We start from the raw sequence: 18,917 nt of genomic DNA, 5'->3' as shown, positions 1-18,917 counted from the left end.
GTGGAGCCGAGGGTGTTTTTTTGGATTCACCATCACTTGCCCCCTTGGACATTCCTCCATCACTCATCACCGAAATAGGCGAGCCACCTCAGCTGGTACAGTCAAGGTCTGTCAGCAGAATAAATAACGAACGCCAGGTCTGGTATAATTGTAATGCTGCTGGGTCCCCACACGGGAGTTCGTGCCGGACAGCACAGCCAAGTTCCTGCCATAAGGCAAAGTCCAGGGCAGTATCTCTGTCCATGGAAATCCCTTTTAAGGTAGCCCAATCTAATAATTCCCGAACTGAGTTCTCAGAAATGGAGGTGTGCATTTTGCTAAACACACCTTTCCAGACCATTACCACAGTGCCGGTTTGTGAGCCGCTGTTCGCCATTTCTCAGTCACGTCGGACCTCCCGGTCCTGGGGGGGAAGGGGAACAGCGTACCTCTAGAGAAATTCGGCTTGCCTCGCAGCAGCAGGACACATCAGAGAGTGCAGATCATGTCAGGGTCACCAAATATTAACGCAGGCCTGGGCCCTAGGGTGTATCATCATGTCCTGCAGCCATAGGGAGGAGGAGGAGAGAAGATCCAGCAGGCAGGAATTGTGCAGCAAGATTGATTTAATTATTTTACAAACTCTTTTATAGACTTTTTTGTTCATAGTCTAATTGGACAAAGGATCAGCCACCCCTTGGGGTGATTGGCTAAAATCCCAAAAGATCCATTGTCAAAATATTTTTCTACTATACCATAAACAAGATTTTTCAAGGTTGCAGGTGACTTTGTTGTTTACATATTCTGCTACCTCTTCTGTGAGAGAGAAAAGTCTCTCACGGACTTAGAAAATAGTAAGAAAATCCTCGCTAGCAGCATTTTTGTATCTACAAGTTTCCTGCACACCAGTATTCTACATTTGATTGACTGACTCTTTAAAAAGTTGAGAATTCCAGCTGAAGCTTTTATACAGGTGGGACAATAAGGTGTTGCTCCTCTATGGATTTTTGGTGTTTAACAAAAGATATAAACCTGTCTCTTTCCTCATGTAAGGATAATACAAAAATCCTTCTCCTCTGCTCTGTGGTCTGTTTTCACACAGGAAACTTAGTATTGTGGAGAATTTTGCTTGTCAAGTGCAGCTGATCGTTACTGCATATACCTCGTTACTTAAAGCTAGCTAAAAGATGTGTGTCAGAATGTCAGTGGCAGTAATAGTCCCTCCCCAGCCGTGGTTTTTGGATTTTGCATTTTTTTTAAGCTCAAAGAGTTACTGGCATTCACACCAGCAAAAATGCATCCATCTACAAGATTTTAAAACACAAAAGGGGAATATGGGTGTGGGTGTCTAATCCAGAACAGTTAAGTCATAATTAAAGCTCCATTGCAGCTCATTTGTAGTATACTTTAACCCTTCATCTGGGAGGACCACATTTAGCCTTTGTAGCCATTCCCTGTAAAAGTAACAGGACCTTAAGTGTTCCAACAGCATTCTTTTCATGAGCAGTGCCAGAAATTTAATGGTTTTAGGTTCTTTTTAGGGTTTTTAGAAGGCTACTCACTCTGGCTAATAGATGAAAACCTTGCACCATTCCAACACCACATATGGAGAGCTACAGACTCCAGTTTTCTTACATCTATGTTCTTTTTAAACAGTACTCAGAACACGCACAAGTTGTTTTTATTAGAGCTGCAGTCAAGGACACATCAGCTATAATGAAACAGTAAAATTTAAATGCTGCCAAAAATATTCTGCTTTCGTCCACAGTCAATTTGAGCTTCTGCCCAACATCCACTTGCTCTCCAATCCCATAGAGAGCTGCTCTTCAAATAGTCTTAAGTTTATTTTGCTTTTACTGCAACTCTTCACTATGCAGCTGCGCAGTAGTAAACATGACCTTAACACTGAGTGGAAGTTTGGCAACAACTTGATTGCAAATGTAATCTACAACAGCCATGGAAGGTAGCCAAGCCAAAAGCAGAGTTACAGCTCTTGAAAACTCAGGCTATAAATGGCTATACAAGATCACACTTCATACTGCAGTTTGCAAGTGTGATTAACTGCAGTGCTGTGCTACACCTGCAAATAATTTCTCTGTTTGCAAATACTGCAGAATTAATGCCAATGTCCCTGATTTGTCTGATTGTCTTCAAATCAGGTAACAGTAAATGAAGAGTAACAAATCAGTAGTATTGTTTGAAACATGCGTTGTTAAACAAGTGTGCAAGTCTCTGTGGAATCAGGACCTTGGATGGTGAAGTGATGATCTAAAGCGCACTGGAAAATAAAATGGCACTGTAATTTTAAAGGCTCAAAATGACGGCCTGGTTAATGTAGCAGATAAAAAGTAAAAGCCTTCATCAAGTTTTTTAGGATAAATGTTTTAAAGTCTTTCAGAGTTTTAAAGTCTGAGTTTCTAAAGCTTTATAGTTATAAAACACATACTATCGCCATGTTTTATAAGGCAGAAGGAGCATCTGAAACATGAATACATCTGAGATTTACTTACAAACAGCCTGCAGAAATAGCTAGTACTACCCTTGCTGCTGTCAAAATGAAAGCTGAAGTAAAAAGATGAGGTTTCTCTGACAGCAATTGTCTAGGTACAGATAAAAAGAAGATGAAAATAAAGAGATGCAGTAACTTAATTGTAACAATCCCTGAAGTGAACATTCGGATAAAATTCTGTGGCCAGTTGTCAGAGGTCAGCATATGGGAAGAGACACCAAAAGTCAATCCTGATAGCATCTTCCATTCTCAGAACAGGACCAAGTAGATACCTGGCTCAGGGATATACTTCTAAAGTCACAATAAGCACTTCAAAATTAATATTGGTTAGATAATTTCCTCACTTAAACTGGCTAAATTCCCAAGCCAACAATTTTTCAACAATTTCAGCTACAGCATAGTCAGGCCCTAAACAAGTGGCTTCCAGAGCAGCTTTGTAATCAGATTAATTTTTAGCTGTCTCTCCCCACACTTATCACAATCACATGTTCCTGACTCTCCCCAGTGGCTCACTAGTGGTCATACAGTCACATGCTTGAGCAGATCAGAAGGATGATTTGGTGCACACTAATTTTCAGGGAGGTTAATTTTCAGACACATTAACTCCCAGGTTTCTTCCATGCTTGCAGCCCTGGGAATACAAATAGTGACATGAGGCCAAAAAGGTGTAGCAGGGATTAGCTGTGCCTCAACAAAATGTGAAACTGTATTTTCATACAGAAGTTCAGGCCTTGGCTCACTACAGCATTTGCAACCCTGCTCAGCAAAGCACACTGACTTGAGGCCTCAGTTACTATGGTGATAAGCATGGAATAAATGTTTATATATAATTAGTTAAATTATCCCTTCAAGAAAGCAGTCATCCTTCTCACAGGCAGCTACTCATATTTTTTTCATTAAATAGATGTAAAAACAAATTAAAATTTTAAAGCTTAAGAAGCACTATTATTCGTCCACAAGTTAATAATAATTTAAATCTATAGCAAAAATAAAAAAAAAAAAATTAGTCAATGAGAAACCCACCTCTTCTGAAAACCCCACTGTAAATGCCCTACAAAATAAGCTAATGCTTGGTTTTAAACATTTTAGGGTTTTGCTTAAGAAAAACAGGAATGATTAATAAAACTATCTTCTTGTTTAAGAAAACCTAAGATATATTACTGAATGAAAAACTAATGTATGAGTCCTTTTCTTCCATGCAATCACTAAATTAAGTCAATCCTACTTGTAAAATATAAGCAGTATTTTCTAACTCTAAGCTTACTGCAAATGCAATATGCTGATATAAAGAAGTTAATTTAGTCAAAATGCTTAGTCCATAAACTCATTAGTAGCTTACTTCCTTTTTCAAAAGACTATGAATCAGCAATTACTGTAGAACCATCTGCCACAAAGATGAATATTCTGCTCAGGGTTTTGGGGAACCCTTTGCCACAATATTTACATGTAACTTGGGCGCTTTTTTTTTTTAACTAAGAAAATACAGTCTTAAATGTGAGCACTAATCATATTACTTAGGATATCAAATGGCCTTAAAATAAAGGAATACTAAGTTCAGAGCGGACGATTTCTTAGGATCAATAACTATAAAAACTAACAACAAAACTTAACCAAACACTGAATTCTTCCCTGAAGAAAAAGAAATAATTGACAAAATGCAGCAGAAACATTGCCAGCTGATGAGCTGTCTCTTTCTTCCCACTATGATACCATCTGTTGCCAGCTCTTGCATATCCATATGCACTACAGTCCTCTGACTCTCAGCCTGACCCAGATCCAGCCCTGGTCTCAAGTGTGATAACAAAATCAAGCTTTATCCACCCAATGGACACCAATGACTGACTGGTGGTTAGAAATGGTGCTTTGGTGACACTGGGCAAGTAAAGAGGCTTCTAGTCCCAGTCACCTAATACAGCTCTTTTCTTTGACTGAAATTTTTATTCATTCTCCAGTCTGCCAACATGACTACATGTGTATTCTCTCCCCAGCCCAACTGCTTGATAAATTAACTTTACAAAAAGTTCAGCTACATGAAGTGTTTAAGCTATGAGAGATAATATTTTAAGAACTGAGTTAGGAAGCAGAGACATGCAGGTTCATACAAGCAGATCATATGTGGGAAACTTGCAGTAAGAAGGGCAAAACCAATGGTATAGTTCCTTTTCCAGCAGCATGGCAGGAGCCAATGCACACACCTGCTATCTACCCACACACTACAACCTACTGGTAAGGAATAGCGAGTTCCTAACCCTAATAAACTCATAGAATAACATTTAGTTATTCTTTACATATAGGCTGTAAGTTTCTCCAAGGCAAAGAGTTTCTTCAGTGCCCTGCACTTGTTGATACACAAGATATAAAGGGAAGATGTACAGCTGATCATCAAGAAGCAGAGCATAATTTTGACTTGCTCTAAGAATAGGCCAAATGCCTTCCTCCAGTTTGCATGCAAATTTATTACTGAAGACAATGCAGGTATTCAAGGGAAGAAACTTGGCTTAGAATCTGATTATCTCTTCAGAAACCATCCAAATTTTAAAATACCTTCTCAAACACCAAGGTTTACAGCTTAAGCATGTTCTATCAAGGGAATTTTAAGTGATAAACATTTACATATTTATATAAGTTATCTTCGTTTCAATTGAGTGTTTAGCTACAGGAAGCAGTGTGTTATTGCAAAAGGCAGTAACTAGATAATTAAGTCAAACTAAATGTCCTTTTATCATTAAAAGCCATGTGTTACTATTAATTCACAAAACATACGTTTACAAGATAATCCAAAGCAAGGGACCAGACATCCCCAAACACAGACACTAGAGCTACTGGCTGTGCTGAGAGCCTGGTAAATTGACTATTGTGCAGCAAAGCAATTTCAAAGTGTTTTGTTTGTTGTTGGTTTTTTTTTTTTTATCAATACCTTTAATATTTTTGTTTCCAACCTTTATGATACAGTCTTAAAGATCCTGTTTTCAATTATACGTAAAACAGTAGAGAGTTTAGTTGAATACCTTTACTGGAATCACAGTCAATTTAGGCTGTAGCACCAAAAAAACCAAAAAAAACCCCACCAAACCAAAACCAAACCAAACAAGAAACCCCTGCACAAAAACAAGAAAAGCAAACAAAAAACCAAAACAAACCCAAAACAAACAACAACAAAAAAAGAAAAAAGCAGCTTTTAAGATTTGTCTTGCTTTTAATACCTGAAATTTCATTAGTGAGCTTGTCTGTTTATCTCTTCTATGCAGATACAAAAGTTTATCTAACACTGATGACATTACATTTTGAAACTTTTATAAGTCAGTAAGAATCCTTTTGTTCTTTCCATTTTTCCTCTACAAAAAAAGTATTTAGGCTGGACAGGTCAAGCAAGGTTGAATTTACCATATTTTAATATCATGTACTTTTCGGTAAGTTAAATATGGATTATGCTATGTAAATAACAATGCACATATAAATACACTATGCATTTGTGTAAGAATTTCTGAATCCTCCACCTATTTCCCTTCAAAGAGGACATTTCAAAAGAGGGCCTAAAGTCTACATGTCCACCTGAGATACCTCATGTGTACGGTCGCATAGAAAATGAATGACAAATCTGGTGTTAAAAACCCTCTATTTCAGCTCAGTGGTGTAAACTGAGTATTAGTGGAGGTGTTCCCAAAATGATATCCAGAAAAGCATGTGCACTAGAACACTCGTCTTAGGTATCAGGATTATCACTTATCAACCTCACTGATGCTTAATAGTTGCAGCAAAAAAATCACTGTGGTCCTGATCAAGATTTGGCATCCCAAGCTCCACAAGAAACTTAATATTCCAGTACTTAGTGATCCCATAAACCAGACGAGCAGTATCAGGGTGCAAGCTAAACCTTGTGCAGATAACATGTCTGGACCTGTTCTCTGGTCTTCATCACAACAGCTGCAGGCCAGAGCACTTGACTACAGTTGAGGATACAATTGACCAAGGTGTGATTTCTGAACAGGACCACACACCACCTGGGGACAATTAAGGATGCTGCAGAGCCTATACATTAGCTCTAAGGGAGTGAGCAAGAGGGGCTGCCCACAGCAACAGCTTTTCACTGGTCTGCTCAGGGATGCAGCATGCTTCCAGCTCAGCCTCACTGCTCAGTGAAACTAGACAATCCCTGAGAAGCTGGTATACCTTAACTGGAAGTTATCTGCAGAGTTACTCCAGTCCAAACTCTCTCAAAATATAAGTATCCCAAAACTGTCATGAGATATGCAGGAGAAGCCTCAAAGCTGGCTACTCATGAATGTAGATCTTGAGCAAAAACTTAAACAGGCTACTATGATGCCAAGAACTGAGTACTTCAAGCTTTCATCATGTTCTACAACATACATCTACACATGTATGCATTCAGTCAGAGTGAACACCCACAGGCTCAGAACAACATAAACAACCATCATCACGAACAAATTAACCATTTGAGCAGTAAAATGTGTACTGTATGTTACTAAAATACCAATAAACTAAAGGATTTACACTGTGAGGCTAGTTCTTCCTTAATGATTATACAAACTAGGTACATAATTGAACACTGTAACATCAAGATATACTGTTAAAAGGGGAGCCCTGACTGCTTCAATGATGGATGTTTTTTATCTTAATACCTCAAGCTTTACTGGCTTTATACATTTGCTGCTCTTTTTTAGCACCTTCAGGGACCTTGATCGTGTAGCAGCATTTCCTCTTTAAAAAGTCCATTTGCAGGGTCACTCAGAAATTTGCAGAAATTTGCAACACAGCTCATATCTGGGGAAGTTTTTTGTTTTGTTTTTAAAACACTGCTTACTCCACACAGCTATTTCAAAGGCTCTTACCTCCCAGTGTTTACAACAGCTTTAGGCTATATCCAAAGGCTTTTGAGTGTTGAAAACCAGGTTATACTGAAAATTGTTTCTCTGGAGAATTAATCTAAAATATGCTCTATTTATTGCACTCAGAACAGCAGTGCTTAAAAAAAAGCTAACAGCCCACACAAGAAGGGCTGCAGGTTGTTCAACATGAAATGTAGATCTCCATTTACATGTGTGAGAAAAAGTAGAATCCTCCATACATGCCAGACAAATTCTCTCACTGTACCAGATGTGGGCATATCTGGTGTGCTACCCATATAGACTGACCTGGTCAGGAGAGGGAGATTGGCTTTCACTACCAAGAAGATTACAGACTACTCCTTCACCCTAACAGCATCCCTCCTCTCTTCCCTGACCTTAAGCTAAATCCAGTGCTAACTGCTGCTGCATTTGATCAGACTGGGTATGTATTCGCTGGTATTCAGGCATTAATTAGTCCCTTCCATCCCCGAGTATGATTACAGGATGCAGAGAATGAAAGCTTTCAGCTGCTTGCTCCTGAGTTTAAGTACTGCTAGAGCTGGAGAGGTCATATGCAGCAGGACAAGAGAGTATTGATAACCTGTGTTTATTCTTTGCTACGGATGTCAGAATCGGGAAGTAGCATGTTGCCTCACTGTGCCATGAGGGTGGTGCTCAGAATGGTTTCTATTTGTAAGAGGGACATAACATAAACATTTCCCAGACACATCCTACACATTTAGCTCTGGGAAGGTAGCAAAATACTCCTGTGAGCATAAGTCAGCTAGAAAACTGCAAATTATGTTGACCAAAAAGCCACTATAGTGTTGTTTCTTCTAGTCCAAAATTGGTGTGAGCTATAACAGGAAAAAGACACTGACTGCAACTCCACAGGCTGCACTTACCCCGGTAATACTGGGTCCCAGCAGATTCAACAGAACTGGATACACGTCGGTAAATCTTTGTCAGTTTTAACCCATGCAGTCATAGCATTAGTAACATGCTTACTGCAACATTGAACAAGTTTCCATATTTTTTTAATACCGAGATTTACATGCAGCACAAAGCTCTCATGGCATTGTGCGGTGCAAGTGCATACCTTACTTCCCTGGGCATTAACTCTCCTTTGCAAATTTACCAGCTGTTCCTAAATCTGCAGAAAGGGTCATATGACAACTTCAACTGAATGGAAAAAGACAAAGTTGAAGTTCTTTACAAGACTATAAAATTTTTTTCAACACAGTCTCATCTCATTAGTACTACCCTGATAACTAATAATTGGCACTATTTTTTTTCTGATACTGTTCTCTTAAGCCTCTTTTTGGTTATTTATGCATAAACACATGATCCAAAGTCACAAAATGTTCTGTTGCATTCCCCACCAGCTGAAAAGCATTAGAATCATTACTGGCCTTATTGTTCCTGCCACAGACAAGGCCTACAGAAGTGGGTTTTTTGAAACTAGATTTCATATTGAGGACAGCCTGGAGTATCTCTTGTACAACACATGCTGCATAAACTAGGGACAATAAATTTAAGGATATTATCATCCAGTGGAAAATTGTTTGGGCTTCAGCAAAATTCTAGTGGTGGTGCTTTACAGTACAAAATCTGAACTATTTTCAGTGTGCAAAGCAGGCTGCAAAAAAAAAAAAAAAAAAAAAAGCACAATTTTCAGAGAGCAGTATTCTTCCCTATTGACAGAGGAAAGAAAAATAGCACTGTATGACTAAGACACACAAAATTTCATGGTATTTACTTAGGAACCTCACTGCCATTATGCATACATTTTGTCTGCAGGGAGACAGAATCAGCAGGAATTTTGATAGGAAAATAAGAGAAAGTGTCTTTATTCTGATTTTTGAAATCTCCTCTGGAAACATTGCAGGTCCTTTCAGAAAAGGAAAATTTCTACTTTTTTCTTGAGGGAGAGTTCAGGAACAGCATGATGGATCAGAAGATGATATTAAATCTACTGAAGTTATAAATCAGTTCCACACCAGAAACTTGATGGTACTTTGCCATATAAGTAGGAGGCAAAAGCACCATGACTTAACACTGTACCAGTGTAATAAGCTGCACACCATCCCTGGCAAGTGCCCCTTTTAATTAGTCAGTCTTCTGCAAGATGAAGTCCAAAGACTTAAATCACTCAAAATCTTCGGATTAACAGAGATCAACAGCAAGTCCAGCCAATTTTTAATTCCTGTAATAGATTCTTTAACTTCAGTGCAAAGCAAGAGCTCCCAGTAGCTTTAGTGACACACACTGCAAAAAAGTTGCAGTCTGTCATCTACCTCTAAGGAGGAAGAGGATCACAGGAAGCTAAACCTATTTATGACTCCTTGGGTAACCATACTATGCTACAAGTGCAAAGACCAAGCATAAAACCTAGGAAGTCTAAACGCTTGGGATTCTGGAAGCTGTTTTATGTGAACACAGAGTCCCCACCCAGCATCTTGAGTGTAATTTCACTTTCCACTGAAACTTCCACCCACCACTAAAGAGCTGAGGTGATTTTCTAGTCCTGTGCTGCAGGTGCAAAATACCTGAATACTACCATGATAAGAAAAAGTCGGTATCCAGTGTTGATCCAAACACTGACAACAGGCATGGCTGATAGACCAGGTGCTTTGCACCTTGAGAAAATGATACCACCTTCTGAATTCTCTGGGAAAGAAAAAAATCCCATCCTGTGGCAAACATATCTAAATGGCGAATGGGGTTATACTCCCTCAATGACAAACCACACAGTCCTCAATCTGCACTCCCAAGAGTCTCTGCACAGAACAGCAGCTCTGAGGAGAGAATTCCACATACCAGTGACTCCCCTCAGTGTGGTTTCATTGCTTCAGCTAAAGGGCTCTGAACGTTTACATTAATATACATGATCATGCTGCATCATGTTTTCCTTGAAAGCTCTAACATGCTACTTAATTTTTCATACTGCTGACTGCACTGCAAATGAAAACAGATTACATGAGCACAGAGATCATAGCAGTAAAAGCTGTAGAAAAATGTACAACTAACCTAGATGCAATTTAACATATCACACCACAGACAGAATTTCTTAATGCAATTGTTTTTCCCCTCCATGACAACAAAAAGAGGTTAATAGACACAGAACCTTGCACTAATTAACTCCCCACAACACATACTAATATGTTAAAAGGTACTCCACAGAACAACATGTATTCTGATTTGTTTTGAAACAGTCAGGTTACTAACTGGTATTCAAAATTTGTCCCCAACTCAAACTGTTAGAGGATCAGCAACCAAGCAATTTCCTCCTTTTTTCTCTGCTACAAGAAAGACAATGAACAAATAAAAACCTTTTGGCATAGTTTTAGTTTAGATTGTTGTTTTGCCATTAAATCATTAATCTAGTTTGCTGCCTGAGTCATCACTTTCAACATTTGCACTGGCCCAAACCTGAACCAGTCAGCCAATACATGACCAGTGATAAAACAGTAATTGAAGAGATTGTTTCTACAATATTGGATTTACATACATTAATAGCTCATTAACAACCCGTGCAGGCCAGTCTCTACAGCCTTATCAGCTACTGCAGGAAGATAAGAACTTTGCCAGTCAGAGTGATACATGTGTATCTCTAGCAGAATTAAGCAAAATAAATAAGCCTTTGCAAAGGTGGTAAACAAGCACATAAGTGGGGGGAAAAAAAAAAAAAAATCAAACACTGTACTCCAGCACTTGCCTCCATTTGTTGCAAGGTCTTTGAGCAGTCAACCCGTAACAGCTCCCCAGAAGAAATGTCTTCAGAAAAAAAGCAGCCAAGTATACCAACCCCAGCTACAGCTGGATGCCATCAGGAATTCTTAAAAACTGCTAGGCAAACAAGATCTCTACATGAAAGTATTATGCTAACTGCAGAGTCTCAAGAAAAATACAACCTCCTAGTCTCAAGCTTTCTTGCAAATTGTTTCCGTATTGTTCTGCAGAGAGCTATCTGGTAATGTGATTATTATAGGCACAATGACAAAGACAAAGAAAGCATTTTTATCCCCAGTTTATCCTAGTCAGAACTGGCAGTAAGTTTAGGAAATCAGAAGGCCTCTCTTCATAATGCAGTTAAGAAAAACCCAAAAGGTTTCTTGTAAGGATTTTCAGTTTGTGGCTTCAAGTCTTTGGGGGCTGTTAATGACCAACAAGAGCTGAAAAGAAATAATCCTACAATCATTTAATTCACAGCACCTTGGGCACCAAGATCCACAGATCAGAAGCATTTACAAACACTGTTTCAGTAAATGCACATATGCAAGAGACAACTGTACATCTGTACCTCTTCTAGCAGTTTGAAATCCAGCATCCCACAGTGACGCAAAATAAACCAATGGTTAACTAAAACTCACCCTATTATTTACAGCTTCACAAGGCTCCTGTGGCCCACATCATTCTTCTGGTCTTTCATTAGATCAGTTTTTTCAGCTGTGCCTTAATGGATCTGAAAAGTATCACCTCCCTTTCCTCCCAAGTCTTGGCAATTTATACATGGTCTCACAGATACGTGAGAAAATAAGGACAGATTCCCTTTGATTTCTTTCAACTGAAAAGACAGATGTAGGACTAAGAGAGATACAATAAGAGACACATTCTCTTTCCAACCATTTGTCAGTTCTAGTCAGTATTGTATCTTTAGATTTGCTTATTATTTTTTTATTACAATTGAAACAATGAATCAATATGGTGCATTGGTTTTACAGATATGAAGAGTTCAGGACCTACCTGCACTAACAGGGCAATTCAAACATGCTGAGAAAGGACAGTTTTCATTTCTATCTGAAAAGGCTTCCTCTTTTGCTGATAAAGTACAGCCTCCCTTGCCTGCTGTAACTGAAAGCACTTTCTCTCCAAGCCAGTTCATAAAAGGTTGCTTTCCTTCCTTCTACAGAATTACAGAAGAATAAGAGTTTATTGATTTTTATAAAACACTACTAGAGCACATATGAACACACAAACATGCTTAAAAATAGCGTATTTTCAAGCTTTATTGCACTGTCCCAAGAGTTTACCTGCCTTGCTGGGAAAAGCTGCTTACAGCCTGTTAAGGGTCAGGACAGAAGATTATTTAATTAGGTGGCAGCCCTAACCCTGGGTTAACAGAGAGGGGAATGCTTCTTACAAATTGCATCCAGCAAGGTTTGTGAGTCAGGATTGTTAATATGAAGACTAGTGCAAGGCAAGACAAAGAAGGATATGCTCAGGACATCAAAGACACATGCTGTATTAAAAAACCCTCAAAACTTTGAGACAGTTACTGCATCACAAATAGCACTTTCAAAGAAACATGCTGTGAAATGAGCTAGAGTCCAGACACATAAGCAGGAGCACAGAAACTGTTTTTCCAGGCATTAGGTCAAGCACTGTGCAAGCCACATCATAATGGTTAGTAACACTGAAGATCCCAAACAGGTACAGAGTTTACATATTTATTTACCTGTAGCTTAATCAGTTTCCATTTACATGGAGACACAGATGTTTTTTACAGTGAGGATGGTAAAACCCTGGAGTAGGTGGCCCAGAGGGGTGGTGGAGGGCCCATCCCTGGGAATACTCAAAGTCAGATTGGACCAGGCCCTGAACAACCTGGTCTAGTTGAAGATGTCCCTGCTTACAGTGGACATAGATGGCCCATGGCTGGACTAAGTGGCCCTTAAAGGTCCCTTCCAATCCAAATGATTCCATGATGCTATGATCCTAGTTTGAATGGCTGCAATTACGCTGCAATTATGAGCTTTACTAACAGCAGAAAATGACAAAGCATTGTCTGAAACTTACTCTAAAAAAAATCACATCAATATTTGCAAAAAAAGTCAGAAATATAGGTAACATAATGCAAAGTGTTGAATGCAAGTCATGGTTTTCTATAGACTCTCACCTACACACTAATAAATGCCATGCTTCATTTTTAACTTCTTTTAGAAGTTAGATATAAAAAAAAAGCAACTTGGACAGATTCAAACAAAAGAAAAGGGAATTAAAACTGCACTAGTTCTTCTTTGTACTGCATCTAGAGGTTCAAAACTATTATCAGTGACATAACTGCATTACAAGATTAATATTGTGTTTTCCTAAGTTCTTGGCTCTCTCTACTTGGAACTTAAAAAGGTAACAAATAAGGTATTATGTTCCTTATTTCTGTTTATTTTAGTCTCATTACATTATGCAATAGAAATTCTAGCCTCCTTCAATTTAATTTAGCTGATTTTACTCCAGATTTGCATCTGCTAGACACAGCTGCAATGACAGAGATGCAAGGAGCAGGACTGTTTTACTTTTTCTTTTGGAGATCTCAAGTTATTATTTTTTGGCTAGAGGCCAGTCAGTTTTAATGCTAACTTTGAGTGAAATCTGGGAATATTTTATTCCTAGACATCCTATCAATTAGGGTTTTTTTCCTCTCAAAAGAAGAGACATCCTAACCATCTGTATCTGTTAATAAAAACAGGCAGAAAATTCCTTCCCTGGACTAGATCATATTCTGATATATAACCTCCCACTGTGGCCAGGCTCAGGTTCTCACCAGCCTGTTTTGCTGATTTGTTATTAACTCAAAGCTTACACTTATGTTCTAGTGCTTGTTTTGTTTTCTTCTGGTGCAGATTGCCACTATTCAGTTTCACTTATCACCACCACCTTTATTTAGTTGCTTTTGCCAGACTTTTCTGTGCCATCTCCCTGATCCACTCTTGGTTCTTCCTGTTCAAGCTTCCCCCTTGCTGCATATCAGTTTGGCAACAGAACATTCGTCAGTCATTAACAGTTTCTAAGAACTGCACGGTTATTGTTCTGCTTTGCTTCAGTCTTCTAGAACAGAACAACTTTTTGATGTGTTCTTGAACTGCACAGTCACCCTTCATTTATTTAGGTCCCTAAGCAGGCTTCCCTATGGGAGATTCCCATTCCTCTTAGCATTTGTGCATTTAATTTCAAGATTCCAGGTTTCTCTATGAACTCTTAAGGTAACCTTTGCTAATCTTTGATCAGCTTAGGCTCCCAAAAATAGTGAAGAGGCAGTACCTTTTCCAGAAGGAGCTGAAGGGAGAGGAAATTACCATTTTAGACTGGAAAGCTCAGGCTCTCAGCTACGGTCCTAAAAAATTAGCCTGGTTTTAAAGCATTAATCCAGTCTTCCCTTCCCCCACGAATTAGCTCACCGTTCACCTTGAACTTGGCAGAATTAATTTGCATTTCCCTGGCAAAGTGTCTAGCTATTGTGAGCCAAGTAACAAACGCCTGAAAAACAACATCAACATGGTACCGAGTCTTCTCTTTGGCAGTATTAACACAACAATACATAATTATTATTTTCACAGCACCACCTAATTTGTTACAGTGTTATGCGCTGTGTCATGGTGCTCCAAAATAAACCCATTTATCAAAGAGAGGACAGAAAGGCAAAAACAGCAAAGGAAATGTGAAATCACACCCTCTTTATTACCTATTTTATCTTACCCTTTACAGAGGTTTTTAAAGGTGTCATCTGGCCTACTTAAAACTTCACAATATATAGAGATCACTCCCCGAGGGTCAGCCTTACTTATGCAAGCAGTTGCAGTGCCCTAAATCTTGTCTCAAAGGGGTTACTGAGACTGCATCTTTCATCTGAGTTTGCATTCAGCTCAGTCATTTTATTTTGTAGACTATGCAGGGTACAAAGCTGGCATGAAACCACAAAGATACATGCATACACTTTTAAGGATTATCTCATCACTGCACAATTCCTTTAGTTTTGCATAATTAACGATTAACAGTACTGAAACACCATACTCTAAGAATCTGTTAAATATGGGGGTTGGACTAGACGATCTCCAGAGGTCCCTTCCAACAAACACTAAATACTCTGTGACTCTTTACCAAGCAGCTTCAAGCCTGGATAGACTCTTGCAATACAACATTAAAAACCTGAGGAAAATAACAGCCAGAACACAGGGAGAGCAGGCACCTCTCAAAGCCACGCTTCCAAAGGCCTCCTTGCACAGAGCTTTCTCCCTGCATGGATTTTTTTTTTTCCCCTTTTGCAGAAAGCAGAAGTCACACGAGGAAGCTTGAGCAGCAAGGGCTCCAGCAGCACAGCTTATAAAACAACATACATACACACACATAAATATATATAAAAGAATTATGTAATAATAGCATATATAGACGTTATAGCTGAGGGAGACCAGTCTTAGCAGAGGGTGTTTGGGAGAACAAGGACGACCAGCAGCTCTGGCAGTTTCCCTGAGGGAACCTTTCCCTGGGCAGAGACCTGAAGGAGCAAAGATAACTTGTTAGCACCAGTAGCTGTAGTAGCAATAAACCTCGGGTTTATTGAGGTATTTTTGTACTTACATCTGCTGCACAGGTCAGGAAATCCACAACCTTGGAGCCCTTTTCAAGACTTTTCAGGCCATTCACTGCCGCCACACAACCACATTGGCCAGGCCCAGCACTGAAAACAATCACATGTTGATCTGTCAAATCATACATAAAGGGAGGAAGAAAGTGTATGCCATCATCCTGAATCAGTCCTGGTTTAGTAGCAAAAAGAAAAAAGAAAAAGTTGTGTTTTGTAGTAACATTCAACACAAAAGGCCTACTAAAAGGGACGTGCTGGCAGCACAGCAGCCCCAAAAATCGTCTTTTCCCCACGCGCCTATAAGGAGCGGCTGAAGGACCTGGGCTAAGTTTAGCCTGGAGGAAGCTCAGGGAGGACCTTATCTCTCTCTCCAACTAGCTGGAGTCCGGCCTCTTCTACCCTGTCTGCAGTGAGAGGACCTCAGAAGATGACTTCAAGATGAGACAGGGGAGATTGGGATTAGATATTAGAACAAAAAGTTTTTTCACTGGTCTGGTGGTCAGACGTTGGAGTGGGCTGCCGAGGGAGGTGGTGGAGTTACCATCCCTGGAGGTGTTCAAGAGGCGCCTGGATTTTGCGCTGAGCGATGTAATTTAGTGGTTTAGGAGTTTAGAGGCTACAGTGGCAATGCCGGGTTGACGACTGGGCTCAAAATCTCTTCGGCCCCTCACGACTCGACAATCGCCTCACGGCCATTTTGCGCTTCCACCTCCCCAGATGACGTCACGGCCTCGCCCCACCCCCCGGCGCGGCGGAGGACCCGGATGTGAGAGCCCCCGCCCGCTCCGCCCCGCGCCAGCGCTGCTTGCGCCCCCTCCCTCCTTCGCTCGCTCCGTGCGCGGGTCAGCGGAGCCTCTGCCGCAGTGACGGGAGCGGGATCGGGAGCAGGATCGGAAGCGGACTGGGAGTGGCAACGGCGGCGGCGACGCCGGACAGCGCACAGCGAGGCCGGGGTCGGCGGATTCATCTGCGGGGGAGACGCCTGACGCCCACCCGCCGCCATGGTGAGGACCCTCCCTCCCTTCCCCTCCCTAACTCTTCCCACCTCCCTCTCCCGCCCCGCCGGAATATTCCAGACCGGGCCGGGCCCCCCACCCCCGCGGCCCCACCACCGCTCCGCTTCGGCGCTGCCCTGCCCCTGACCCGGCTCCTCCTGCCCCCGGGCCGTCCACGTCCTCCCGCGAGCGAGCGCCTCTTTAGGCTTCCCTCCCGGCTCTCCCCGGCGGTATCCCCCCCCCCCCTCTCTCCTCTGCCGCCTACGGAGCCCCGCTGGCTCTCCGCCTCCTCCCTCCGCCGCCTTGGCAGCGCTCGTCGGGCTCGGCCTTTCCCTTCCCCGGCACCCTCTCACCTCACCCCCGCCCGGCCCTCCCTGCCGTCCGGGGATTCGCGTGCCCCGGGCTGCGCCTCGTCTGTTCCCCAGAGGCACCATCGGCCCCCGGAGCCGTTTCGAAACGAAACTCCGGCAATTTCGGCAGAGCCGCCGTGCGGGGGTTGTTTCGCAGCTCCGCGGGGTTCTCCCCCCGCCCCCGGTGCAGCAGCAGTAGCGCTGTGCTGTTCGTGTGCGGACCGGAAAGCTGTAATGTACGTAGCCCAATGGGCTGGATAATGTGCGCTGTAACTGGGCTGGGGCGGAAGGCTGACACTTCACGTACGATGGGTATTCGAGGTTTGAGGCTGCGGGAGTGCGGTGTGTCCAGGTGTGCGTGTGTGTGCGAGAACCGCTCTGTTTTTTCAATCATGATGGGTTTAAATTTCCCTTTTTCTGCCGTAAAATTAACCCGGAGATACAGTATGGAGTCCTGTAGTATTTTACGTCGACACTAGGGGTGTTTCCTGCTTTTCACTGCTGCCAAGAAATCAACGCCCTTTTTTTAATAAACATTTATTTTAGCCTAAATTATCCAGTACCCTGGCTGCAGGAAGACCTAGCAATATTTTGGTTTTACAGCTGGAGAAATAGAAGTAGTTTAAATTCCGTGTTAGACCTCACAGGGCCTGGAAGTCAAAAATGGGTTTCCTTTTGTTTTTAAGCAAGGTATTGCAGCCTTTCCTTTAAAAAAATAGAGTTGAAGCAGAAACTAATGTGCCATGCTCAGGCTGGTTTTGTATGTACACTTTAATAGATGTGCGTTTGGAGAAATGTTTTGAAATGTATAAAGCTTTGGTTTTGGTTGGGAGCACATCAAGACTGTGAGGGGAAAAAAAGCTCGTATTTTGAGAACAAGGTATTAATGAATTTGAGACTTAAAAAAGTTATTGTCACTCATGCCATAGTTACAATACTGCTAATTATTTTGGATGTATAGATCATCTTGAACAGTGATCATCTTCCACACAACAGGTGTGCTCATCCTGCCAGTAGTTGGGTCTTCTGTGAAAATTGTGTTCTAAAAACCTGCCAGGTGAGATAGACTAACATGCATAAAAGGAAATAAATGTTACTGAACTGTGATGCCCATGTGTCTGTCAGTGACCTTTAATGAACTTAACTTTCATGTATTATTTTTTCCTTCATTCATTTATAACTAAAGCTTTCCTATCATCTTTTGATGGTATAATCATGTTGATCATTACTTTATTGCTTCCTGAATAGTATTTATCTATGATGCATTGCAATGTGGAAATGCATATACTGAGGAAAAAAGGTGTGCTGGATGTTACCTCTACCAGTAAAGGTGCTTGTTTTCTCAAATAAGTGTAGCACCACTGTAGTTATATCATTACACTGGTTCTGGTAATACCTGATCTTAGGTGCCTTTTAGTCTGAAAACCAATCTAAAACTATACATTAACAAAAAAATCCTGCCAGCATTTAAGTTCCTATGCACTTTATTGTCATTAATCAGGGGATGTTTTCCTTAAAGGAGTTCAGTTTTAATGAAGGAGTACATCTTGTTTCGACCCTTATGGTATTAGAGCAATTCTTTTTTCCCAGTTTAGAACAACATTTCTTTCATGTTCTTACAGGATGAGAGAGCTGACAGTTATGGTGAAAAAAGAGGTGAATGTATTGTTGTGTTTATAGTAGGTAGCTTAAGATAAAACAAAAACATCTAGTGAGTCAAAGAATGTTCTTCTGGATGTTTAGGTATAGCCAGTTCTAAAATAATCTGTCAGAGCATACGATGATGAGTCCATTACATAATGCTAGAAGTAATGTTGATAAGCTATTTTTGTCAGAGTTGACTTAGCAAGTTTTTCCTATGAGTAGTGTTTTCTA

At 40.8% G+C, this 18,917-nt stretch overlaps 1 protein-coding gene and 1 long non-coding RNA gene across 8 annotated transcripts in view; one reads left to right on the top strand and one right to left on the bottom strand.

Moving 5' to 3' along the window:
* Nucleotides 1-408: 408 nt before the first annotated feature.
* On the bottom strand, nt 409-17,255 carry LOC116441564. Of its 6 annotated transcripts, XR_004239144.1 has the most exons (4): nt 15,691-16,190; nt 15,522-15,607; nt 12,082-12,241; nt 409-541 (listed from the first exon to the last, which is right to left on the bottom strand). It is a non-coding gene; the product is annotated as an uncharacterized LOC116441564 (long non-coding RNA). The 6 variants fall into 6 exon arrangements; XR_004239142.1 differs by lacking the exon at nt 409-541 and having other exon boundaries at nt 996-12,241; nt 15,691-16,416; XR_004239146.1 differs by lacking the exons at nt 409-541; nt 12,082-12,241 and adding an exon at nt 17,046-17,255 and having other exon boundaries at nt 14,768-15,607; nt 15,691-15,869.
* Nucleotides 16,492-18,917, top strand: part of PPP3R1 (protein phosphatase 3 regulatory subunit B, alpha) — a 39,127-nt gene continuing 36,701 nt past the window's right edge. Inside the window, exon 1 of one of the 2 annotated variants that reach the window (XM_032103616.1) lies at nt 16,492-16,701. In XM_032103616.1, the coding sequence (XP_031959507.1) occupies nt 16,699-16,701 (3 nt within the window). In that variant the 5' untranslated portion in view covers nt 16,492-16,698. The remainder of the gene's footprint in view (nt 16,702-18,917) is intronic. The other variant, XM_032103614.1, reaches the window with a different exon arrangement.

The sequence above is a fragment of the Corvus moneduloides genome, chromosome 3 (assembly GCF_009650955.1).
Source record: "Corvus moneduloides isolate bCorMon1 chromosome 3, bCorMon1.pri, whole genome shotgun sequence".
Lineage (NCBI taxonomy): Eukaryota > Metazoa > Chordata > Aves > Passeriformes > Corvidae > Corvus > Corvus moneduloides.
This window is presented reverse-complemented; position numbering and strand designations above follow the sequence as displayed.